The sequence below is a fragment of the Cyprinodon tularosa genome, unplaced genomic scaffold (assembly GCF_016077235.1).
Source record: "Cyprinodon tularosa strain WSP-4 unplaced genomic scaffold, ASM1607723v1 ctg461, whole genome shotgun sequence".
Classification (NCBI taxonomy): Eukaryota; Metazoa; Chordata; class Actinopteri; order Cyprinodontiformes; family Cyprinodontidae; genus Cyprinodon; species Cyprinodon tularosa.
Window position 1 is genome coordinate 920,139 of NW_024039187.1, and position 27,671 is coordinate 947,809.

The 27,671-nt window shown below is 43.3% G+C and overlaps 1 protein-coding gene across 5 annotated transcripts in view; it reads right to left on the bottom strand.

The window, feature by feature from the left end:
- Positions 1 to 27,671, bottom strand: part of cadps2 (Ca++-dependent secretion activator 2) — a 165,606-nt gene that overhangs the window by 76,819 nt on the left and 61,116 nt on the right. For all 5 annotated transcript variants that reach the window (XM_038301129.1, XM_038301130.1, XM_038301128.1 and 2 more), the window contains exons 9-13: positions 26,284 to 26,350; positions 25,538 to 25,646; positions 17,190 to 17,387; positions 8,740 to 8,876; positions 228 to 415 (exon numbers count right to left, since the gene is read on the bottom strand). In XM_038301129.1, the coding sequence (XP_038157057.1) occupies positions 228 to 415; positions 8,740 to 8,876; positions 17,190 to 17,387; positions 25,538 to 25,646; positions 26,284 to 26,350 (699 nt within the window). The remainder of the gene's footprint in view (positions 1 to 227; positions 416 to 8,739; positions 8,877 to 17,189; positions 17,388 to 25,537; positions 25,647 to 26,283; positions 26,351 to 27,671) is intronic.

Here is a 27,671-nt window from a genome sequence, read left to right on the forward strand (position 1 = left end):
AACAAAGAACCCAAACGACCACCTATTCCGAAGGGGTGGAACCGCGTTCTACTTGCATATTTTCTAAACCAAAACAAGGCCTTGCTGTTCAAGTCTGGAACTCAACACTATTTCTGACATTTTGAATGTCTGCTGCCTTAAGCACAGGTATCTGCTACTGTCTGGGTGGGGGGGATGGGGGGGGGGGGGGGGGGGACCATGCTAAAGTCATGCTGTTGCTTGGGTACCTGTTTCCATGGATATGTGAGGCACAGAAAGCATAGCTGTAGTGAAGCAGCATGGGGTCGACCAGCGCGCTGTTCTCCGCATACTCCATCAAGTCCCTCAGGTAGCTCAGGTGGCGGTGGCAGCCTCGGACCCCGTACCGGGCGCAGTACTCATCCAGGACAAACACCTGGCCGGGACTAAACCAACCCTGAGGAGCAAACAGTCTGATTACAGGATGGTTGACATTCACAGGCCTTCAGGTTCAAAGGTTTCTGTTCATTCAACCAGATGATATCTGCATTTTATCCTTTGAAAGATCCTGAACTAGAACAGCATCGCTCTGTGGGACTGAAACGCCTCACTAAACTTTAATAATAAACTGAAAAACTAAATATCACAATAATGTGTGTCAGGGAGTGAAAAGTTAAACAAACAGCGATTCATTTTCTGTCCAAACTAAGAAATAAGCTGAAAGAAAAGGCAGGAAGGTGCGGAACGACTCTAAGATCCAGAGATCTACATTAGTTCATTTATCCAGTGAGTAATCACTAAATTAGGCATGAAGCTTACCACGCTAATTAAGATCCAGCACTGAAGAAACATTAAGAAATTAGCACCTCGCCTGAGCTGCTTCACACCCCCCCACCCCCCCGCCTGGCAGCTGTGGCTCGGCGCCAAGCGTCGGCCGACCGAGAGGAAAGATGAGCAGCAGAGAAACTGTTTCACCTCCCGAACAGTAGCCTCTCTCAGAAACTTGACGACTGACAGATGATCAAATATTCAGAGACGCTAAAATGGATAAAATATTAGATCATGAGGAACTAGAATGGCTCTGGAAGATGTTCTACTTCTATCTGCTCTCAGTAACAGATCTGAAGCAGGTGAGCAGACGGAGCATCGCTCCTGTCAGGAGACACAGGACGGCGTTTTGCTCTTTTATCAGTGTAACCTTTCTATGAGCCGCTGAGACACTTTCTGAACGTTTCCACCGGCTTCCTGCAGGACCGGGTTCTGTTGGTGTGAGCTGACCGCCGCCGCTGAGCTCTGATTGGTCCGTGGAACAGGTTGAATTGGCTTCCAGGTGTTTGGAACGTTTGGCGATGCTGACATGACAACATGACTGCTTTAGTGGAGGTTATCAAGATGACATGAAAACTAGAAATGTTATTCTTAGTATTTCTGCTTTGACTAAATGTGTCAGATTCCTTTTCTGTGACCCTTTGCTGACTCCCCCCCCCCCTACTTTAAGTTCTGCGGTTTCTCTCTCAGTCTGTGGGTCTGAGCTATTAATATCAGAGAGAGGAAGGGGCTGCTGATGGGCGTGAAGCGACAAGATGTTCCTCTGTGACAAACAGATGGCGCACTCCAGTCTTGGCTCTGACCGCTCAATTAGCAGCTAACAAGCAGACTGCCTCGCTAGGTTTCCGTCAGGCGTGGCGGCGCGTCTCCATGTCAGAGCAACAGCGTCTGCCGCCCCCCTCTGAGGGACGTGGCGGCTCTGCAGCTACAAACACCTTCCTTCTCCTACTTCCTTTGTCCATTTTTATTGTCTTTTCTGGCCTTTTTCTGATCCTTTCTGACCAACAAGCCGCTCCAGTTTCGTCCCTGGTAATGTCTGGGACCCTGTGCATGAGCAGGACGTCACCCTGAGATAGAAAAGACTGGAAACCAGATCAACGCTGAAGGTTAATGACCCACAGCTACAGAGCACGCAGAGACTCCGCGGTTCATCAGACCGAACTCTTCAGTGGGTCAGGCTGTCCTCAGGGCGTCAGTAAAGCAAAGAGGCATCAGAACCCGCTGGCCCGGGTACAGAAACCCAGAACAGCCCCAGTTCTGCTGGGATTTCCAAAGGAACAGCGGAGAGGGTGAAACCGGCTGCAGAGGTCACCACAGTCCATCATCATCTAATCTGATCTAGCCTCAGCTTTCCTGTGACATCAGAGAACCAAAGGAGGAAGTTCTGGTGGTTTGAGGCAAGCTAAGCTTTGAACGCGGCCGCTTCTCTCTATCTGAACATAGAGAGAAAATGGACCACCAAGACACCACCGTCCACCCAGACTGAGAGAATGGAGGAACCATGGTGACACGGAGGAGCTACAGAGATACACGCCTCTCTGCTGAAACCAGACGAGCAACAGAAGGAGCTTTTCTACTCTGAGGAGCGAAAAGAAATGAGAGCAGCGTCTTCAGTCGGACTTGAAACCAGCCTGTATGGAACCAGGGAGACGTTTTGGTTAAAAGGAGGAACGGAGAGTTGAGGAGATTTAAACATGTCTACAGGGAAAAGAAGGAGCAGGAACAGCTGGTCGGTCCAGTTCAACAGGAGGCGGCCGCTGCGTGGACATGGAGCCATCCTCCTCATCTTCAGCAGAGTCCTCTGATGAGCAGAAATTTACCTGCATCACTGAAAGGGGCTCCGCATTTACGGAGCATGCGGATGCATAGACCCGCCTAATTATGTCAGCGTCTGTAATGAGAAGACGAGATGGGAGGTTTCTTTATCTGAGCGAGGACAGGCGTGTCCGCAGCATAGGCAGGGACAGATGCTGAGGCCGTAGACAGGAGGATAAAACTGGTCTTTAGACTCATAGTGACTCATCTTCATTTTCTCACCTTTGCTTTATTGTGCTGATTATTATGATAAGACTTCTTAAGCAAAGGTCCAAACACTGAAACCGGAGTTTGATTCCTCTCCTCTGTTTTCAGAAAACACCAGGCCTGTGTGTCAGGCTCGGTTCTGGGCCTTCAGTCAGGACCAGAACTATTCATACCCCTGTTAGGCTTAGAGCTAAAACCATCTTCTCTCATAGGAATTAGACGGAAAGGGAGAGACATCTTGAAGGGAAATATGTCTTTGATTCCTCCTCCCTGATTTTAAGATCCAGGTCTTTTTCATTTGAAAGCTCTCCATACCATTACCCTCATCTTTTGCTCTGCACACAACCCAGCCCAGAACCTGTGTGTAAGGGTGGAAAGATGTCCAGAAATGATACCAGGTTTGGTCTGGGTCCCAGTTCTGGTTCTGACGCCCCCCCTCCGCGCACCATGTTTATCCGTTCTCTTTTAATGGGGGCCACACCAGTGCGCTCTGGACTCCAGCAACATCCCAAACTTCTGCCTAATTACCGTTGTTGTCGTTGGGTTCAACTGGTTTTCTATATAACCTGACCCGGTCTGTGACATGAATCCAAGGCACTTCTCAACAGATGTCTCCCACGCCTGGGCCGGGGCCCTTTCTCAGAGCGCCGAGTGAAAAGAGGCTGCAGTTGGAATAAAAAGCCCTGCGGTGTTGACAAAAGGCTGAGCAGTGAAGAGCTGGGTGGATGGCGTGAATGGAGCGGCCTAATTGCGGCGCTGGAAGGCGTCCTGGTGAGGTAGGTAGAAGAACCAAAGAGGCCCAGATGTCACTCTGCTGAACATCTCGTTTGACTTAAAATGCAGGGCAACCCAGCGTGACCCCTCAGCTCTGGGGGGACGCCGCTTTCAACAACACCTTCTCCCTGCCGGAGCCTTACAGATATTTACCACATCTGTAACAAACACTCTTCGTTTTAATTATCAGGGGTTTTCACAACCATCACAGATTTAGCAACACAGTGGCTGATGGGAAAGAATGCGGACAACAATATTTACCCATTTAATACTCCATTGTTTGCCAATTATACAGCAAGATGAAGGTTGATAAAATGTAAAAACAGAAAATATAAATAGGAGAAGTTTGTTTTTACAGAGAAGTAACCGAATGCTTCTCCACTGGTTGCCCATCTGAATACTGCAGAACGGAGGAGGTGTTTGAATGCCACAGACGGGTAAGATTGGGTGTCACTACCTGCCGTCCCGGAAACATGATCCGTCCAACGCATGCGCCATCGGCTCATTGATGGATCCTGCTTCCAGGACGGATATACATCCAGATATACATCCGGTTGGCCTCCAATTTATTTTGTTAAAAAGACCTAAAAAAAAGTAAGCATACTTAAGTTTAATAATGTATTTCCTGAGAAAATAAATGCATTTAAATCCTTTCTGTTTTATCACTCTGTTCCTGATCTGCACAGGAAATAGGATGCTACGCTACTTCAACGATGGGTCCGCGTCTTTTTTAGTTTTAATGTTTTCCTTTCGTGTTAACATTATGATATATAGCGCATAATCTAAAGAAAGAAACAACTAAAATGCAGATAAAGATGGTTTAATCAGATTTAGCCAGACCGCTCTGAGCGTGTCCCATGATGATGAAGAGAAGCAGAGAAAATGTAAAAAAACAAACAAAATGCCTCTGCAAAAAGTCATAAAACATTTTAGTTAGCATCTTTAGTGAGTTAAGGATAGAAAAAAGTCATTTTAGTACCATAATTACATTATGTATGGAAACTGGATGTATATCTGTTATGGCATGCGCAGGACGGATCGTGTTTCCGGGACGGACCGGGAAGCGACAACAGGACACGATGAGAGGAAACTGGAAAAAAGTTCCTGCTTGCATTGATGCTAAAAGTTCCCCCAAGCAACACCTAGAAGGGGAACCAATGTGTCTGTGCAACCTTCCCGTCCATAAACAGCCCAGAGAGCTTCATTATAGCTCCATTATAGTCCAAATACAGCAGCGACAGCAGTGACTGGGATTCTGATGATCCCAGAGGGAAAAGAAGCGGCTCAGGAAGAGCAGGAATTGTGGATATCTGGAGTCTGAATGGAGTCTCCCTTCCTCCACAAACCTTGGTCTCCAGCTTCCTTTAATGTCTGGTTTTTACGGAGCCCCTAAAGGGACGTGGAGCAAAAAATAAACTTTGCGAGATTCCACAATACTTTTGCAAGATCTCGCAAAACGTTTTGCCATGTCAGCGAACCGGAAGTAAAACAAACGGACAACAGTGGAGGTGCAAAGTGTACTGCTATGGGAGGATAATACGCCCATGTGTCAGCTACAACCATGGAGGATGATTTGGAGAGGTTCTTAATTTCTAGAGAAGTCCCAAAACAGACAAGGTCAGTATGCAATCCTACGGAGCCCCTAAAGGGACACGGAGGGAAAAAATAAACTTTTGCGGGATCTCGCAAAAGTTTATTTTTTTTCCCCTCCATGTCCCTTTAGGGGAGCCATAGGTTTTTGGTTTTATACGCCGAATCTTTAGTCTTGATCCACACATTTCATATTCCGTATTTTCACCATCAGAATGTGAGCTCTTTATGGCACATTAAATAAAATGGAGGAAGATATAAATAAATCAAATGAAGGAGAGTGATGCATTGGTTGATGAGAGCTGCCTCTCCTCTCATGTCGCTCCACATTGAATAAAACAAACTCCTCTATAAGCTCATCTGACGAGTGATGATTTCAGGAGGACCCAGAGATGAAGATGGAGGATCTTATCCAGAGACTCTGGTCGCTCTGCTTAGCTCCACACGGCACAAAGAGCTCCACTCTACCCCCTCCCTCCAATCACCCCCCCCACCCAGCCACTGGGCTACGCTCCTATTTGGAAAGTATTGATTAGAGCGTTTATCTCTTCAATCAGTGTGAGAGAGCCCCCAGGGTTTCACACAGCAGCACAGACGCAGTGAGGCAGAAAGATTTGATGTCCTTTCAGGATCTTCTCTGATGGGTTTCAGCTCCTTCACCTTCTGCTTGACTATGAAACAGAAATGAATCTAAAATCACCGTATTTTAAGACCGTTTAGGCAGATTAAATTACAGACATTGAGTCTCCTGCAGTAATACAAATTCAGGATCATTTTGAATCATTTTGATTAAAGTGATGGAATATAAAATATCCAAGCATTTAGGTGACTGTGAAGCTTTTGTTAATGTCTTCATCCAGCTACACACAGTAATAAAAGCTTCTGGTATTATAACCTGGTTTTTATCAACAATTTGCTGTTTGAGTAAAAAACAAGCAGAGATTTCTTTATTTAGCCGTAGCGTTCTTCCACCCATCAATTGGATCATCTGATATCTTTTGGTGACTAAAAAAGACAAACCTGCCCTTCTCTCTACTAGCGCAGCAGCAGTATCCGTCGCTCTGGCCAGAACATACTTCCAAAGTTCCTGGAAGTCCTGCAGCCTAAATCTACTCCAAAGACCAGAGAAAACGGTTCCTTCACTCAGAACTGTAGGAAAAATAGCTCTTGCTGGCATTTATTCTTCACCAGAACCAAAGCTCAGCACTTAGAGGGAAGTCGTCATCAGTCTCTGGAGCTGAAGCACAAATGCTTCATATTTTCCAAATAAAGCAAGAACAGAAAAACGAACAGACCTCTCTGGTTCTGGTATAAATGTTCAGCCTAGGATGTGCATGAAGGAAAAAGGCTGCAGGGACACAATGGCTCATTTGGTCGCTGCTTGAGAATCTTCACTGTTGATTCTCAGGCCTGAGTGCAGCGTGATCCTCAACTTCAAGAATTCTTGTAGAAGATGAAGACTGGGATTAGAAGGCAGCTCTGTGTAGCACAGATGGAGGCCATGGAGGTTCCTGTTTGCCAGAAAGTTCCCGACCCGGAGACTGGTTCCAGTTTTCAGTTTGATCAGACCTGTGGGGCTGATGGAGCTCATTGCTGAATTCAAATCACCAGATGTGGGAAAGAGCAGTTTGATGGGCGATGAAGATGGGTTCATTAGCGGACCTGAAGTTTTAAATCATTGGATGGAAAAACGACGGGCAAACAAGAATTCTTCTTCCTCTCAGATGAAAACCCAGCAGCATGGTGGGGATGCAATGAGTGAAATGTAGTTCTTTCTGTCAAATTGACAGACTGTAGTAGCCACGTTTGCTCAGCCATGTCTTTGTCCAAATACGTCGTCTCCTTTTCTTTTTAGGGCTTTCAGCACAAAATTGCCCAAATAGCCAAGGCATGGCGTTTCACTCTAGTCAGCTTCATATTCCTCTGCTACTGGTTTGGCTTTAGAATAGACGAGTCCGAGTAGCGCCATCTCACTGCGGAGCTGAGTCCTACCTGGTTTTTAGACGTACAGTGCGAGCAGGTAGATCGCATCAGAGCATCGGGTCGCACAGTGTGAGAACAAACATCGTGAGCTGTGAACTTTTCAAACTTGCGGTTTCGTCCTATAGCATGAGCTTTAGCTGCGTGCAACGATTAAAAACATCGCACAGTGTATGCCCGGCTTAAGATTCTCAGTAATCCAGGTCATAGTCATTCCAAAAAAAATTTCAAAAGCAAACCACTAGACTTTGTTTTCCAAGTCTGAAGACGTTTTGCTTCCCATCCAGAAACAGAGGGGGTGGACTCAGGTTCCAGCTCTCTAAAACCTACAACGCAGCGATAAAGTCGATTCCTTCCCGCTATCATCTCAATCTTCAATTTGCATGTTTTCTAAGCCAGAACCAGGCTTTGTTTGGACCACCTTATAAGCCTGGAACTCAACGGCACTCCAGACATTTTGAATTGAGAAAGCTTTCTGGAGGGAACAACACTCAGACTCATTATTACCCAGCTTAGCTGAGCTTCCCTGGTGGGAAACACACCACACCACAGAAAACTCCAAACACTTTGCAAAAAAAGTCAAACATTTAAAGATGGCAGCAGGAGAAACCCTGTTGTGTTTTGATGTTGCTTCTCTTTTCATGTGCATACCTATATCAAAGGCAGTGGAAACAGTCAGGACACGTATTCAACAAGACAGTGACCTAAACAACAGGACTAATTTTACTCCGGACCAGATCTGTACTGGACCTTTATCTTTCCACAACCTACTTCAAGTTCAGGGATCATTTTTACAGACAGGAGCATTGTTAACCCATGGGATCTCCAGTGTCACCAAATGTAGCCAATCTTTACATGGAAGAAATGGAAAAAAGAGCTTTGGACACCTTCAGAGAAACACCACCAAGCCACTGATTCTGTTCTGACTCTGCTGTTTCTCATAGTAGCTTAATCTGGTCTGTTCCTGTTTGGCTGCAATCAACACCTTTGTTTCTTGATGTTGGAGCTTGGCCTGTTTTTCAGTGTAGTCCTGTTTCTCTGACTGTGACTAACTGGATGTGCTCTCTTCATCCTCTGACATGGGAGCTGGCTCGAAGCTCGTCTGCCTGGCTGTGTGTTTCCTGGACGGGGCCGCCTGTGGAGCTGGTTGACAGTTGCATTTTGTATCTATGCTTCTTTTTCTATGTCTGCTTCTGTCTCCTTGAACCCCAGTCGGCCTCGGCAGATGGCCGCTCACACTGAGCCTGGTTCTGCTGGAGGTTTCTTCCAGCAGATGAGGGATTGCTGAAGAATCAAAAGCAAAATGCAAGCGAAAGTCGTCTCTGCAGGCTCATCCAGGAGGAGCAGGTCTTTCAGTCACTGACTGGTGCAATCAGCTGGTGTTCCAAACCAATCTGACTGAACCGTCTCTGTAAAGTGACTTGAGATGACGGGTTGTGAATTGGTGCTATAGAAACAAACTGAATTGAAAATGTATTTTATAATTTCAACAAACGTCAACTCTGTATCACCCCAGATGATGCAATTATTCCAAACGCAGGTCTTACTGCTATACTTTGTCATGAGGCTGTGTGGCTGCTGACCTACCAGGCAGGAGAAGGAGTCGTTCATGCGGTGTTGCAGAGTTAGTTTCTGTAGGATGCTGAACAGAGCAGCGTGGTCAAAGCTGATGGGCGCTGCAGAAATCAGATCCTCCACACCCTGACGCTGAGATGGATCCAGACCTAAAAGCACAAAGCAGTAAAGAGTAGAACCTGGAACAAACACTTCTAACAAAGTTTTATTGATGAGACACTGATGCCTGAAAGCGACCTTTGGTTGAAGGCTCTTCCTTCACCCCGATGGTCCGACTGATCTCTGGCTTTTTTCCATCATTCAACCAGGAATCTATGTTTTATTAAATTGTTTACTGGAGCATCGATGAACTAATGTTGAAGCCAGGAAATTTAAAAGAAGATTGATGCAAACATCTGGCTTCATCCAGCCAAACGGCTGTAATATAGAAAATGTTAAACAGAAAGCATGCATCTGCGTTTGCCTATATGAAGGGGTAAAGAATCAGGCTTGATCTAGAATATGCAGTTAACACATAGAATGACTTAATTAGAAGGAAAGAAAAACCCAAAAACACTGATCAGTAAACAAAGCTCCAGAATGATGATCATATTTTAGCCTATTTCAACCTGATCCACTGCATTCTGTTTAAGCAGTGTATGTAATAAACTAAATAAATAAAAACAATGCATGGCTGTAAAGGGTTCTATGCAGAAATCTCTATCAGCACTGAGGCAATCAGTCTGTGAAGCTGCAGGTCTTCTGGCTTTGTCAATCAGCTGGCAATCATCTGTGAACCTGTTAAGTTTCGCCTTCTTCTGGATCGTTCACATCATATTTAAATAGATAGAAATGAGAACAATGAGAGAGAAATATTCAAAGATCTATGTACCTTTTCATCTGGATCTTATCCAAAAATAAACAAAAGCAAAGAAATATTTACTTTGGATATAATTTAGGGATTCCTTTTGGTAGAAATTAAAGAAGGTTTAGCATCACCTCTTGTGAGCTCGAAGAAATAAAATCTTGATAGTTAGACAAAGGGATTTGTTACGCTTGGCAGAGGATGATCAGCCACATATAGTTTATTAAGTAGTGAGAGCAGGAAGAGCCATAATGGTGAGAGCGAACCATCAGAGTGGAGCGTAAAGCGCAAACTCTGAGCTGAGCCGCGCAAAGACGTATCTCTGCACAAGCAAAGCTGGAAGATCAGAGTTAGTGGGAGTTCAGCGCTCAGTACCGGATCATTTCTGGTTATTTGCAGCCCGCCACTGAGCAGCGCTGCACGCCAGGTGGGCGGCGTGACCAAACAGGATGCAACAGCACGGCTGATAATGCTTAGCTGATTTCAACACAATGATGCATTTCAAACGTCTGACCGATGACCTGCTAAATTCACACCCATGGCTTGTCAAGTTTTCATCATCAGAGATCCACATTTAGCTTATCAGTTCTCGTTATAGTCATGAAAAATAGGAGCATCAGCGAACTAACATTATCTTTGACGAAAGAAGGACTGTTCTGGATTCATAACAGGAACAGTTAATTTCTTTTTTTAATTTATAAGCTTTGAAAACATTGTAAGAGGAAGAATGAAAAATGGAACCATCCTTTAATGATTTAAGGAAAGCATTTTTTGCTTGTTTTTTAATCCCATGTTGTTTTAAGGACGATGGAGACGTTCCTCAGATCGGGCGTTATTGGAGCGGAGGTGCAGATGGTGAGCAGGGTTTACTTAAGCAGGCCAGGCACATGCTGACCCAGCCTGAGCAAACCTGGGTTCACTTCCAGTCCTTTTAGAGCCTCGCCTTAATGGCCCCAGCAAATGAAAAGCCTAACACTTCCCTCCCCGCCCGTATTGTGGGAGTACATTTGGAGATGGGAAGTTTGGGACTCAGACACATGGCTCCACAAAAGACCAGGAGTCATTGAAGAAAGCCAGCGCCGTCCCTGCGCCTGCGACGCCTGCGGCCCGCTGCCGGGGAAGAGCATTAGTGATTGCTTTTTATTAACACTGCCATTTTGTTTTTGTTTGGATGCAGAGACGCCCCCCCCCCCCCCCCCCCCCCCCACTCATCCACAACCGCATTTCTTTGGCTTTTGTTCAACAGGGGAAAAAAAAGGCAGCAGAAGTGAAATCTTTACAATCAACTTCCAATCAAGAGTCGTTTGCTTTTCTTCTGACGTCTGACTTCACGTTTGCTCTGATGTGGCCTAGTTTCACTTCATCTAATTCCGATGTAGGTCATTTTACATTTAGCATCAAATCCTGGGATTGTCCTTAATGTAATTTGGAGAAAAGATTGGGGCTAAAGGAGGCGACTCTAAAGAAAACGAGACAAAGAGATATAGATCAGAGTGATAATAAGAGGGGGGGGAGGAGGGGGAGTATTGATTGATGGACTAACAGCAGAAGAGTGTTGATGATCTGTGTCAAATCCAACTGTAAGAAAGAAGGGGGGGGGGGGGGGGGGGGGGGTTCTGCAGCAGCGATGGCTGGAAAGGATCTCACTGGTCCTGACCCAGTTGATCAGTACGACGGCCAACCTGCTCTGGGTTTTCCAAACACAACAGATTCCAGGTCAACTTTCCCGCTTGCTCTCCTAGTTTCCACCATGTTTGGTTTTACTGCACCGTCAGAAGGCGACCATTTCTAATCCATTAAATAGCAGCAGCTCTACGGCCCCTTCCGTTCAGACATAGAGATGCAACCACGGCTCATCAGTAGTCAGCTTCTTGCTTTGACTAAATCCCTGCATCATGGGAATGTCTGCCAAGCATTTGGAAAAACTGCAATAATAAAGTTTCAGAAGTTTCAGGCTGGTGGACCGAGTGTAGAAAGTGTGACGGATCACGTCTTGCATCCAAAATGCAGTTTTTAAAAATTGCTGGAATGGACAGTTGTGAAATGGAGCCTGTGATGCTAGCTGGTACATCCACCCGCTGCTAAAACCCTGGAGGCCCTGTGCAAGCTGCTCACTCCAGACATTTGGATCCTAGCTGATGAACATTTCTGTCATGCAAACTTTAAAATGATTGTCTCCAAATATCAGCAGTTTGGTCAACTTTCAGTGACAGGAACAAACTGGAACCGTTGTGAAGGCGGCGGCGGTCCTAAGACAGGGCTGCCCACCTGGATGTCAGAGGGAAGGAGAGGTGGGTTTAACCTCATGAAGTTTCGGACTGATACTGACAATTAATGTCACTTAAATTTAGGTCTTTTTATTTAAATCCCACCTTTCTGAGAATATCCTACACAGATATGACTTCACTTACTTTAACTGAAAACCACTGGATGTTTGGTTGATTTGATCCATTTGAAAAAGCTGCACATCAGACAAAGTCTCCATCATTTATTTAACGCATTGCTTGTTGGCTGTATGTTTCCTGGACGGGGCCGCCTGTGGAGCTGGTTTACAGCTGCTTTTTGTATCTATGCTTCTTTTTCTATGTCTGCTTCTGTCTCCTTGAACCCCAGTCGGCCTCAGCAGATGGCCGCTCACACTGAGCCTGGTTCTGCTGGAGGTTTCTTCCTGTTCAAAGGGAGTTTTTCCTCTCCACTGTCGCTACAAGCATGCTTAGTGTAAGGGATTGCTGAAGAGTCAATGAGTCGATGCAATCAACTGGTTTTACTTAGATAGAAAACTTTGAATCAATCTCACTGGATGATCTGGTGAACTGGAAAGTGACCTGAGATGACATGATGTGAATTGGCGCTATATGAATAAACTGAATTGAATTGGTCAACCCGTTACTGTGAAGCAGATCCAACCCAAGCATGAGAGTTTTCTTTCTAAGGGCACAGACAGTTTGATGCATAATGAGATTAAATTTCCTTTTTCTCCTGCTGTTTTCGGAGACTGGAGGTCTTATTTATCCGAATGGTTTCCACTGGTCTCCTAATGGGCATTTCGTTATCTGAACCAGGGATGTTCTGGTTCAGATAAGTCCTTTCCATGTTTCCTATCCTGACGTTTGGCCTTCAGTGCGTGTGTGGAGAGGTGCGATTGTGGGGGTGGGTTTCTGCACTCAATCTCTCCATTTCCATGGAGTCTGGGCTTCATTGGCATCGTCACAGCAACAGTCACATCTATGTGACATCCTCCTCTGAAAGGTAGCAGTAGCCTCTGATGGCAGGTTATTGATGCAGAGCAGGAGGAAGAGGAGGAGAGGCAGCGTTTCAGAAGCAGGTGCAAAATGCTGAAAGATGTGACATGATCTGCCCGTCGGACCGAAACAGATCCGGTGGAGTAAGGGCACGCCGAGACGCAGATCCAGGCCGACAGGTCCATCAGCGTCATTCTGGCTGAGCACGGATTCTCTTCAGCAGCGCCGACAGAGCGACAGGAAAGTTTGAAAAGGCCGCGTCAGCGTGTCCTCGCTGGCCCAGAGTCAGGGAGGCTGAGAGGAATGGACAGCTTTCTGTTTGCCTCTGGGCCACCTGCTTTTCCTCCACTAATACTGAACAATAAAACCCTCAAAGACACGAAGGACTCCAAGCTGCAGACTTCCTTCATCTGGAAACTTTTTCCCTTTAAGAAATGAATATATTTGTTATGGTGGTATAAATGTGCAGCTCAGACATGTCTGTAAAGATTTGCTTCTGTTTTTTAACAGGATGTCGTTGAAGCTACGTCACATTGATAACGCTAAAGTATTCCAGCAGGTAGAACTTTCTAAATATGCAGCGCATAATTCCAGAGAGGATTTATTCAGTTCCATCCAAAAACACTTTATTTATCTCAAAGAGGAATTCCATGCTGCAGGAACTGAGGTGCTGATGGCTGCAGGCAGGAAGGATGATGAAGCAAAATCAGCATCATCATCGAGCCAAAATGACCACAACTGCCTTTAATTCCCAGGACTGACCTCATGAGCTGGACTGGGATAGAATAGAATCAAATAGAATGAAAAAGAATAGAATTAAATATAATACAAAATAATAGATTGTAATAAAATAGAGTAGATTTGAATAGACAACAATGTAATAGAATAGAACAGAATCAAATAGAATAAAGTCATTAGAATAAAATAAAATATAATACAACAGAGTCAAATAGAAGCAAATATAATAGAAAACAATACTGTGATAAAAAAATTAATTGAAAATTAATAAAGTCTAATAGAATAGAATCAAATAGAACAGAATCAAATAGAATAGAATAAAATAAAATAAAATAGAAGCAAATACAACAGAGTAAAATACAATCAAATATAATAGAACCGGATCAAATAGAAGCAAATATAATAAAAAACAATAGACTGATAAAAAAAAAGAATTGAATAGAATAGAATCTAATAGAACAGAATAAAATAGAACAGAACCAAATAAAATAAAATATAATAGAACAGAATCAAATAGAAGCAGATATAATAGAAAACAATAGACTGATAAAAAAAGAATTGAATATAATAGAATCTAATAGAATAGAATCAAATATAATAGAAAAAATATAATAGAATCAAATAGAAGAGAAAAGAATAGAATTAAATATAATACAAAAGAATAGATTGCAATAAAATAGAATAGATCTGAATAGATAAGAATGTAATAGAATAGAACAGAATCAAATAGAATAGAATAAAATATAATAGAATCAAATAGAACAGAACCAAATAAAATAAAATATAATAGAACAGGATCAAATAGAACAAAGTCATTAGAATAAAATAAAATATAATAGAACAGGATCAAATAGAAGCAAATATAATAGAAAACAATAGACTGTGATAAAAGAATTGAATAGAATATTATCTAATACTATAGAATCAAATAGAATAGAATCAAATAGATGTCTAATGAGTCTGTCTCCCACTTAGATCTAGACTACAGGCTATGCAGCGATCGCCGTCTTTATCACTGTTTTCCAAACTACCTTCACTATCTGTTTATTAGCCCTCCTCCATCAGCTTCCCTGTTTTCTCGCTGCCACAGCTGCTCACTGCTGAATTCTCCTGTTATTCTGCCTCATAAATTCTATGATGTCCTCCTAGTTTCCATGACCTACTCCTCCTGCAGCCTCCTTTACAAGTTTCTGTTTCTGTTTTTCCTCTCCAACATTATCAATATTTGATTTTGATCTGAATTCAGTCTTTAACAATAGAAAAATCAAAGACAGACGGACCATGCAGCAGACAGATTTGATCTGAATCTAAAAAAAAAAGCTGTTTTAATAAACATCTGTGTGGCACAACCACTTCGTGCCATTTAACAGCGATATTTTCTTTTGATGAAGACGTCTGTAGGGCTTGGAGAGGAGCAGAGGGTTTCACAGAAACAACAATTAATCCAGTCAACGACTTTCTGTCAAACCCAGTAAGCACTGATCTAAAGAAGAGCACCTAGCACCCAGTTAGGAGTTATTTCAGAGACACCACCTATTTCCTGCTCCAAACAGCATGTCAGCACTTCTCACCACTGACACTTCAATCTCTTCTATTAGGCACTAATGAGAGATGTTGAGAATGGAAAGCTATTACAGCAAATTACACATATACAGCAATAATCAGCTCTCAGCGTGAAGCTCCCCTGCAGCCAGGCCCAGCTTGGCAGGAGGCAAGAATTCAGACAGAGTCTACTGCAAACATGGAATAAATGAAATTATTTGCAAATAATGTGCATGTGTGTGAAAGAGAGAGGGGACAAATAAACATGCAGGAAATGATGGTTCATACTGGAAAAAGAAACAAAAAGGAAGTTAATTGGAGCTATTGGAAATATGGAGGAGAAGCTTCACGGTTTCTGACACAGATTAGGTTATTATTTATATACACAGCAGAAGCAGTATGAAAGATGGAAGGATTGGAAACAAGAAATGGAAATGGGGAATTATGCGACCAGGAAGTCAATCAATGGTTAAAAAAACCCGACAAACTGGATAAAAACGGATACAGGCCGGAAAAATAAGACTTTACCAAGTAAAACAGAAATAAAGTTAGAAGTATGAAGACAAAGAAGTTTGGAACCTTGGAGTAAGAAATCGTGGCTAAGATCTCTACAGGTCCTTCTCAAAATGTTAGCATATTATGATAAAGTTCATTCTTTTCCATAACGTAATGATAAAACTTGAACATTCATATATTTTAGATTCATTGCACACTAACTGAAATATTTCAGGTCTTTTATTGTCTTAATACAAATGATTTTGGCATAAAGCTCATGAAAACCTGAAATTCCTATTTCACAAAATCACCATATCATGAAAAAGGTCTCTAAACCAGCTATGCACCTAATCATCTGAATCAACAAATTAACTCTAAACACCTACAAAAGATTCCTGAGGCCTTTAAAACTCCCAGCCTGGTTCATCACTCAAAACCCCAATCAACCCTAATCCAATCAGACTGCCGACCTGACTGCTGTCCAGAAGGCCATCATTGACACCCTCAAGCAAGAGGCTATGGCACAGAAAGATATTTCTGAACCAATAGGCTGTTCCCAGAGTGCTGCATCAAGGCACCTCAGTGGGAAGGAAAAAGTGTGGCAGAAAACGCTGCACAACCAGAAGAGGTGAGCGGACCCTGAGGAAAATTGTGGAAAAGGGCCGATTCCAGACCTTGGGGGACCTGTGGAAGCAGTGGACTGAGTCTGGAGTAGAAACATCCAGAGCCACCGTGCACAGGCGTGTGCAGGAAATGGGCTACAGGTGCCGCATTCCCCAGGTCAAACCACTTTAGAACCAGAAACAGCGGCAGAGGCGCCTGACATGGGCTACAGAGAAGAAGGTGCCAGAGTCTGGAGGAAGACCGGGGAGAAGGAAACGCCAAAATGCCAGAAGTTCAGTGTCAAGTACCGACAGTCAGGGATGGTCTGGAGCGCCATGTCAGCTGCTGGTGTTGGTCCACTGTGTTTTTATCAAGGGCAAGGTCAATGCAGCTATCAGGAGATTTTAGAGCACTTCTTGCTTCCATCTGCTGAAAAGCTTTATGGAGATGAAGATTTCATTTATAAGAACGACCTGGCAGCTGCTCACAGAGCCAAAACCCCTGGTTTACTGACCATGGTATCACTGTGCTCAAAGAGCTGAAATATTTCAGTTAGTGTGCAATGAAACTAAAATATATGAATTTTCAAGTTTTATCAATATATTATTGAAAATAATAAACTTTATCACAACATGCTAATATTTTGAGAAGGATGTGCATAGTTATGCTGCTATAGGCTTAGACTGCTGGAGGACAAAGGGACCCCTTTTTCATCATTCTGCTTCATGCTATCTCTGTTCTCCAGGTATCAGTTATCTGCTGTTTTTTGCTCCTATAAAAGTAAAATCTGTGATTTTTTTTTTTTATTTCACTCTGTCCTGCTATAGCGACTACGGTAGAAATTCATCCTAGCTTGGCTCGTCAACACAACTCAAAGGCCATTCTTGGTTTGCATTTTCCTCTATTAAATAAATCACAACATCAGAGAATAATTCTGGTTTAACTTTAATATGACGACATATTTTCAGACTCGTCAAAAAATAAATACTGACACCTACTGATGGATTGTGGTTTCATGGTTCCTTCTCTGCAGTTTGAAGTTTTGTTGAGTAGCGGGGGGGTTGGTTTATACGACTGGCCGGTGGCTCTGTATATAGCTTGCACCCAGAGCACTCGGTCCTGTTCGTCATCACAGGCGAAGGTCACCAGGTCGCCCTCCTTTACTGCGTTAAAAAACATCCGACCACCCTGCAGTCCTACAAATGGCAAGAAACAAAGAAGTAATGAGGCAGAGTTGAATCAAAGCACATCCCAGACGACTCTGTGTGTCACTGCTAAAGCGGATGTTTTGGAAGGTTTTCCCCCAAACAGGTGATGATGCTTCTGTAGAAGAGTTGGTGAGTCCAGCATCTTCAGCAGGGGCCATCAACAATGACGTCCATCATCTGAAGCTCACTAACCGCTGCAGAACTGCAGCTATCACACTAATCTGCATTTGCATTTTTTTTTTTATACACTCCTGAACAAAATCTTAAGACCAGTCAAAAAATTGCAAGAATTTGCATTTTGCACTTTTGGATCTTAAGAAGGTTCAAAATAGAGCTTCACAATGTTAAAGGAAAAAAAATCAGTGCAAGAGACAAGAACTTTTGAGCAGGGAATTTTCTGAAAACTGCATTTACACTCCAACATTATTTTTTCAGCTGATCAAAAGTTTAAGACCATAGTCTTTAAAAGCCAAAAGCTGTGCAAAAATCTGGATTCCATGTCATTTTCTGTCAAGTCTTTACACTGTCAAGACCTCCTGATGGCAAAAGCCAAAAAGCTCACTGACTTTGAAGATGGTAGGATTGTTGAGTTGCATGAGCAAGGCCTCTCACAACGTGCGATCGCTGCTGAGGTTGGACGCAGTAAGACAGTCATTTTGCATTTTTTAAATGATCCTGAGGGTTATGGAACAAATAAGTCAAGGGATAGTAGGCTTGTCCCGATGTGATCCACGTATCGGATCGGCACGCCGATATTGGCAAAAAAAATGCGTATCGGCAAAGCATGTAAAATGCCGATCCAGACTGCCGATCCAGTTTTTAAAAAAAAATCCGGTCCGTATTTTCCAGTTTCGCCGATTGAAACGATCCATTCCACTTTTTTGCGCCAGTGTTTCCCTGTTTTGCATTTTTATTAAAACTTACAGTAATACTTGCACCTTTAACTGTTTACGGTTTTACTGCTCACTGTGCAATATTAGATTGCTATTCATAATTTTGTCCAGTTTGTGTTTATCTCTTAATAAACAGTTAAGCTTGTTGTTACCAATCATTGTGTTTTATTCAATCTCACCTAATTCAGCTGGCTAGATGCTATCAAGAGTACTAAAACCCTTTTCAACATGAGTCTTACAACTAAGGCTAAATACTTTAACTTAAACTTAAATACATGCTCAGATAGGCTGGTATCGGCCAATATCGGTATCGGATCGGAAGTGCAAAAACCTGGATCGGGACATCTCTAAGGGGTAGAGCCAAAAAAATTTCACCAGCTCTAAGCCGCAGGAATGGCTGTCCGTCAAGACACAGGATGATCCTCTACCCAAATTAAGGTCATTACTGGTGCTGACTGCAGCCCAATAACCATCAGATGGCATCTGCGAGAGAAGGGCTTCAGAAACAAAAAACGTCTTCAAAGGCCATGTCTTCTTCAAAGCCACAAAATTGCTCGTTTGGACTTTGCAAGGGTGCACCAAACATGGGACATTGAAAGGTGGAAGAAAGTTCTCTGATGAGAAAAAATTTAACCTTAATGGTCCCGACAGCTTCCAACGTTACAGGCATGACAAGGAGATCCCACCTGAGATGTTTTTTTACACGGCGCAGTGGTGGGGCGCCATCATGATTTGGGGTGTGTTTTCCTTCAATGGAACAATGGAGCTTCAGGTTGTGCAGGGGCATCAAACAGCTGGCTATGTGGAGATGTTGCAGCGGGCATCCCTCATGACTGAGGGCCCTCGTCTGTGTGGTAATGATTGGGTTTTTCAACAGGACAATGCTGCATTTCACAATGCCCGCCTGACAAAGGAGTTCTTCCAAGAGAATAACATCACTCTTTTGGACCATCCTGCATGTTCCCCGGATCTAAACCCCATTGAGAACATTTGGGGATGGATGGCAAGGGAAGTTTACAAAAATGGACATCAGTTCCAGACGGTGGATGCCCTTCGTGAAGCCATCTTCAACACAAGGAGCAACGTTCCCACTAGCCTCCTGGAAACACTGGCATCAACGATTACGCATAAACGATTGTTTTAAGTCATCAACAAGAATTGTGGACTCATTACTGAGTCCTTTTTTTGACACTTTGATTTCTGTTTTGGGGGGTTTTCGGGTTTTTTTGATTTATGGTCTTTAACTTTTGATCAGCTGAAAAAAATCCTATTTTAGTGTAAATACAGTTTTCAATTAATTCCCCCCTCAAAAGTTCTTGTCTCTTGCGCTGATTTCTTCTTTTAACATTGTGAAGCTCTACTTAGAACCTTCTTTAGATCCAATGGTGCAAAATACTAATTCTTGCAATTTTTTGACTGGTCTTAAGATTTTGATCAGGAGTGTATGTCAGCCTTTTAAAAGCTGATCTTCTGAGAACACAGTCTCCTCAACCTGTCCTAGACGACAAGGATCAAGTCCTACCAGTGGTTCATCGGCATCATCAGAAACATTCAATAAAAAGCTGTGCTGCAAAGATACTGATGGCATAAAATTTATTCAGGCCTTCATACTGAGGAGGAACTAAAACATGAGGCTGAAATAAACTCTGATTTTAGGTTTTAAAGCTTTAGAAATGAGAGACAAGTTATTAAGAAATAGATTTGGTCAGAAAAAATCCAAATGAAATAGAAGAGTACGTCTTCAGTCTTATAGAGAAGCATTTCCCAACAAAGAAAAGATGTATCTACCGGTAGTATGGAAAACACATACAATATGAAGTAAAAATGGAAATAAGAATTAAATGTTATAATTTAAGGTTCTGCATGGGTGGACATATGAACCGGCTGTCATTGGGGAATTAACAGCCGACTATGGAAAGAACTTGACTGGAAAGTGAAGATCAGATACTTTAATGCTCCCTGTATTATCTCCTCATTGGTGAAAAATCCCAGTGTAGGTGGAATTATTGGAGACGCCTCACACATTTTTTGGGATTGTCCACTAATACCAGGATTTTGGGACAATATTAAAAAGGAAATAGAGGGAATATTAAATGTAAATGCAGGGTGACCAGACGTCCCCAATTTTTAGGGACAGTCCCTGGTTTGGACCACCTGTCCCCAGCTAAAGCTGTCCCCGGAAATGTCCCCGATTTTAACCTTTCATTAACAAGGGGGGAAATGTTGCGTGTAGACTGTTATTACGGTAGAAAAGCGCCTGAGTATGTTGAGGACAGAAACAGCTGTTACGGTAGCATTTTTGTCTCGCTGTTGCTGAGGCATTTCTTGCAAGAAAAAAGGTTCAAATGTATTTAACGTCCTCAGACTGAGGCAACCTCAGTATATACATTTATACCTTAAAAAATCCCAACACACACTCCCCCCCCCGGGGAACCAACCCATCCTCTGCATAAAGAACTTTCTCAAACTTCAACATTTGGAGGAAAAACCACCTGAGTTCATCAAGGCTGTTCCCTGTTAGGTTAATATATCTTTCACTGGCCAGATGGATCCACTTCATGCCATAAAAGAAGCTGTGTGACTCATTCTGATCTCTCATGATCTTCGTTTGGAGCCTGTGAGGCTAAGAACAAACATATCTTTTTACTCCACAACTGTGATGATCCTCATGGAGCTCAGCTGCCATTAAAACACGAAGAAGAAAAAGAGTGCACCACTTTTTAAACAGCCGAAGTAAAGCGGAAGTTTATCACATTGCGACACACCTGATAGGGAGCTGCCCTGTGCCATGGTGAGGGTGTTAATCCATTAGTTTTATTTGCACTGAGCTGATCCTGTGATGAATGTTTGCTTCATGTCCAGTTTAAAAAATAATCAATAAAAAGAAGTAAAACGAGACCAGAGTTTACTGCTGGAATGAGTAAAAGAGACTCGGATTAAAGGAGCTAATCTGCTTCAGTGGTTCTTCAGGGATTAATATCGGTTCATTTAAAGATGTCATAGAACTGATTGGTGACCTTTAGTTGATATTTAAGAAAGTTAGTCATCATAAGTTGTTTTTCTGCTTTATGGTAGTGATTTATGAGCATAGACTTCCAGGCTTTTCTACTACTTAGTTTGGATATAAGAACATTTCTCATGAAAAATGGTAGCAGTCAGTAAGAGGAAAACTCAGACACTATCTGCATCTGAATGATGGAGGAAGAGACAACAACCTATCTAATGTTCATTTATTAGGTTGTTTTTGCTTCTAGCTCCAAATATTATCCAAAATACAAATTGATTAGCATTTTGTTTTTATTTACATGAGTTAGCAATAATATGTTTCCTGTTCTATTGCAGTAGTCTTCAATGTTTTCCAGGCCAAGGACCCCAAACTGATGGTGAGATGGAGCGGGGACCCCCTAATTATATATATATATATATATATATATATATATATATATATATATATATATATATATATATATATATATATATATATATATATATATATATATATATATATTGTATTAAATTGTGTTCTATCAAACTGGTCCTATAGTCACTCTATTACAGATGGAGTAATGTAACTAAAGTAATTTCTCCCTGGGATTATTAAAGTATTTCTGATTCCTGGCTGATGGGACAGGTGTTGTGAATGAAACGGTGTCCAGCTTGAAAGAGCTCCTGTGTGTCGCTGAATGTGTGCATTGATGACTGAAAGACATCTTCTGCCTCCATTTATCTGTTTACTACAGTCTGTTGAATTCATGTTAATGTCACAGGCTGCACGATTTCAGTGATCCTTTTTTCCGCAGCGATGAACCTTCTCGTCAAATCAGCAGAGAAGTTGCGTCGAGGTGCAGTACTTGCAAGTGGAGTCCAGATGCTGCCCATTCGAGCATTTATGGACGATCTCACCATAACAGCAAGATCAGTACCAGAAGGAAGATGGATTCTGGAGGACTTGGTTGAGATCACCAATTGGGCAAGGATGGAGTTCAAACCAGAAAAATCTAGAAGCCTGGTTCTGAAGAAGGGGCGCGTTCAGGATCGGTATCGCTTCAAAATTGGAGAGAACACGATCCCAACTGTCCAAGAAAAGCCTGTGAAGTGCTTGGGAAAGTGGTACAGGGCGGACCTCAATGACAGGCAGAGTGTGAAGGAGCTGCTTAGCCAGGCAGAAACTTGGATGACATCTCTTGAGAAGAGCAGCCTCCCGGGCAAGTACAAAGCCTGGGGTTACCAACATGGGGTTCTCCCCAGACTGCTCTGGCCTCTCCTGGTTTATGAGGTACCTGTCTCCACTGTTGAGGGACTGGAGAGGAAGCTGAACACCTACCTGAGGAGATGGTTGGGCATCCCAAAAAGCTTTTGCTCCATTGGCCTGTACAGCACAGGCAGCAAGCTACAGCTGCCAATAACATCAGTGGTGGAAGAGTACAAGGCGACAAAAACACGCCAGGCCATGATGCTGCGAGACAGTAAAGACGAGAGAGTACGTCAGGCAGACATCGTCATCTGGACAGGCCGAAAGTGGTCAGCCAGCAGAGCATTGAAGGAGGCCGAGGACAGACTGAATCACGCAGACATTGTCGGGTCGGTAGCCCAGGGAAGGCTGGGTTTAGGTTGCTTCACCAGAACAAGCTGGAACAAAGCGGACCCAAGGGAGAGGCGAGGCTTGGTGCAGAAAGAGGTCAGAAGGGTGGAGGAGGAAAGCCGGCATGTCAAGGCTGTAGCCATGAACAAACAAGGCAGCTGGACTAGATGGGAGAGTGCGAGAGAGAGGGCTCTTACTTGGCAGGACATCTGGAGCATGGAAGGCCACCGCATCAAGTTCCTTTTATGCTCTGTTTATGACGTCCTACCTACTCCCTCAAACCTCCACACCTGGGGAATGGTCGAGAGCCCAAGCTGCAAGCTCTGTGGAAGGACAGCTAACCTTGAGCATGTCCTCTCTTCATGTCACTCAAGCTTAGCAGATGGCAAGTTCCGGTGGCGTCATGACCAGATCCTTGCTCAATTGGCCGACGGCATCGAGCAGGCAAGGAAAAGGACAAGACAGCTGTCCAAAGGGCCTTGTTTCATACATTTTACCAGGGCAGGAGAAAGTGGAGTAGTAGGAGGGAAGAGCAAGGGGGTCCTGGCCACGGCAAATGACTGGGAGATGCGGGCAGACCTAAAAAAGCAGCTCAAATTCCCTGAGGAGATAGCCCACACTAGCCTGAGACCAGACATTGTTCTATGGTCTAAAGGTACCAAGCAGGTGGTGCTCATCGAGCTGACTATCCCCTGGGAAGAGAGGATGGAGGAGGCCTATGAGCGTAAGCTCAATAAATACCAAGCCCTCATCCTAGAGAGCCAGCAAAATGGATGGAAGACCTGGAATCTCCCAGTGGAGGTGGGCTGCAGAGGCTTTGCTGGACGGTCGCTCTGGAGAGCCCTTGGACTGCTGGGGATTGAAGGGCTGGCCAGGAAGCGGCTTGTAGCCAACGTCACCAAGCGGGCGGAGGAGGCATCTCGCTGGATTTGGATGCAGCGCGAGGTGCGCTGGCAGAACCGAAGCACTGAGTGAACGAAGAACCGGATGAGGAGTCGGGTGGCGTTCGGTAGGGGTGGGTCCAGCACGCTGGATTTGCCGTTGAGCCCCTCCGAGGTGTCATGGGCTTAAATCAACGAAACACCAGTGAAGGGGGGTGCCCATTTGACAACCTTCTGAGCCTACCCAACTCCGATTCCAGTCACAGAGACCTAGTGGTGCCTTGAGGGAAGGAAAGAGAGAGAGAGAGAGAGCAATGCCACTGGCCCACAGACGGTGCAGGGGCAAGTACCTGTAAAATTGGGCCAGTTGCGATATCCCTTATCGTATTTTGCATATTGGATTTAAAGACATTTCAATTAGTGGAAATAATTGCAGGGGGGAATATAAAAAAAGTCGTCAACCAAACCTTTCGCGACCCCCATGCAGTACCTCTGTGGAACCCCTAAGGTCGCGGACCCCCTGTTGTAGACCTCTGACCTAATGTTTTTGGAAGTAATTTTTATTAACGTCTCTGTTTTAGAATAGTTTAGACTGAATGAGAGGAAAACTGGAACACTGATGGGAAGAACAGCTGAAAAAGAAGGAAGAAACATCTATAGAGAAGAGTAAAAAGGAGAGCAGACAGAAGTCAGAAGAGAGCTAGAAAGAAAATAATGTAGAGACGGAAGACGACAGAAGACTCAACGGGCCACACTGCAAAAAATCTAAATCTAGATGAGTCATTCTTTCTTAAAATAAGTGCATTTGTTTGGTAAAAGAGACATTTTGCCAATGGAACAAGACAATTTACACTTAAAATAAGAAAACACAACAGCATCGTCTTATTTCAAGTGTATATTACCGGATTATCTTATTTTAAGAGTAAAAATACTCATACCATTGGCAAACTATCACTACTACCTACTCAGAATAAGAGTAAATACACTTAATTTAAAATATTTTTTCTTATTTCCAGATCGCTTTTCCAGTGCAGATGTTTGTTTTTACTTTTTTGGTTTTTCTTTTCCTCATGTCACTCTCCCCTTAAAGGGAGGCGGAGCTCTTTAGGCCCCAAAAATCAGAAAGGCCTGCTAACGACCTTTGACCCCTTCACTCTCACTTCCAACCCAGACACAGTTCTAGTTTTCTATAAAAAAAAAATTTGATTTATTTGTGCTATAAAAGAAAATACTACCAGTGGATTTTACACTTGATTTTTGTTGTTTAAATATTATTACACTTAATACAGTCCTGAACCTGTGGTGTTTTTATTGGAAGCCAAACCTAAAAACAGATATAATGAAGATCAGAGATGCTCACTCAGGATTATTTTACTGGTAGCAAAGAAAATGATTCCTATGCAGTGGAGAGACGGAAAACCAGCAACTATAAGTCAATGGGTTCTGACACAGAAACATGTTTACATGATGGAGCGAATGACTGGAAGCCTGCAGCTAACTATGGGAACCTTCAGAGTATCTGGGTGTCTGATGGAGAGGATGATGGGATGAGATGTTCCTCGAAGGAGAGGTCTGTTAGATTTCCTGCTTGGTCACAGATTACAGATGATGGATATAATATGCTGTGCCTGAGGTCCTCATTGGGAGGATTTTTGGTACTTTGTGTTTGTCGTGACGTTTACTAATTTAGTTTTTGTCAGGAGATGTAATGTAAAATGACTAAAATGGTTAAATAAAAAGTTCTAGGGAAAAAAAGGAATGAGGTGAGAGAAAGTCCTCTACCTGTCTGAGGGTCGCAGTAATCCACAGTGTAGCCCTCCAGCTGCATCAGCTCCTGAGGCTCCGCCTTCCTCTCCCTGTAGCTGCACATCGCAAACGTGTACTGACTGACCTGAAGGCAGCAGAAACACAGGAAGACAACATGGATCCACGGCTGCTGCATTCATTCATTCATTCATTCATCCACCGATGAACAAACAGATGGAGACAGGATGATCATGGTCTCTGTCCACATCACCCTGAACAGACCTCTCCTGCGCTGAAACATGGAGGTGGCAGCATCATGCTGTGGGATGCTAAGTAGAGGACAATGTGAAGATGAATGGATGAATGCAGGACATTCCTAAAGGAAAAGCTGCAGAGGTCTGGGTGGAGGAACGGATGCGAACAGGATCCTCGGTCCAAAGACTTCCTGCTTTCAGCCTCTAAATACTTTCATCCGAACAAACATGGCTGCCACGTTTCACTAAAGGCAACGTTCCCTTGAACTACAGCTTGGCTGACTGAGCCGTTAGCGCTCAGACAGATGAAGAAGATGAGGCATAGATTAATTAACTGGATCCTTTGTTTCGACGAGGAGATAAAAACCTTTCATCCTTTTCCTTTCTTCCCTTTCAACAGACACTTCTCAGAAATGAAGCAACAAAGATGTTCTGAAACAGATTTGACAGTCAGAGGAGGATATTTGCTCCTCTGAGGGAATGTGAGTCTTTGCCTTTAAGGCGGAGCAGAGTTCCTGCTGATCTCACCTGAACCAGGACAAAATATCTTTTCTTCCAGCGTTTCCAGACTTTCTGCCCAGCAGCATACAGGTACCTGAAACCCAAAAGGCCAGAAAACAGCATTAAACATCCAGCAGGTGACAAAAGGCCAGGGAAGGAATCTGAATTCATCTGAACTAAATTCTGAAATTTTTAATTAATTCAGTACAATTAAGTCTCTTTCTACAGAGGAAATATCAGTTAAATGAGCAGTTTGGTGTTTTAATCTAAAGAGAAGCAGCTCTCTGATTCGTTCCTCCTGCATGGGGGTGTAGAGATGGCAGTCTTCAGACAGCAAGCAAGCATGCAGCGACAGTGGAGAGGAAAACTCCCTTTAAACAGGAAGAAACCTCCAGCAGAACCAAAACCAGGCTCAGTGTGAGCGGCCATCTGCTGAGGGTTCAAGGAGACTAAAGCGTTACATTTGCTTGATGAGAAAAACATCCCATTTTTGAAAGTGTATTATAATGAAAAGGGGACGTTCAGTAAAAATAATAATAATAATGTTTTTGTTGGTTTTTACTTGATCAGTTCCTCCAGTCTGGGTTCTACATCACCTCTAAAACAGCCTTTAGATGAAACATAGAAGTGAAGCTTGATGAGCAGATCTAATGATCGGGGTTAAACTCGGAGCTAATCACCAGTGAAGGCCTGCAGCTGCAGACTAAACAGTAAAGATGTTTGCTGCGTCACTCAGAAAGAACCTGCAGGCGTCTCCTTCAACGCCATGTTTGGATCCATTTGATGGATCTGAAGTACAGACGCTGCCGAGGCAAACTCTGAGCATAATGCATGCAAAAATAAGAATCCAGAACTTTAAATTCATGTGATTCTGCTGCAAACGTGGAGGATTCTTCTGTTCATCCTCCTCCTTCCAGGTTAGAAAATAACGACGAACATTAAAAAGCTGCTTGATCTGCAGTTCCGGTCAAAAAAAAAAAAAATGGTTTAGTTTTATGAGAACTAGAACTATGAGCTTCTTACGGTCTTATTTTCAAATGTTTTTATCTACAAGCTGATGAAATCCTGATCGGCCTTTTTTGGTTTATCTGGTTTTACCAGTTTAGCTTAGCCTGCAGCCTCCATTCATTCCTGCTCATAAAGTTATAAAGTTATTGCCAGGTGGGTTAACGATGTAACAGGGGGTGGGGTGGGGTGGCAGGGACGGTTCTAGACCAAATGTACCAGGGGGCCAGGAGGGGGGCCAGCATGTTTTCATGGGGGAACAGAAAGCATGAAATAAAAAAACAGGGCGAAGGATTCAAAGATACTGAGAGAGCTGCATGAAGTCAGATTTCTATTCAATGAGGTGTAATTAAAATTCTATGTCTTATTAGGTCAACATACATTCAGAATTTAGGAATCTTACGGTACAT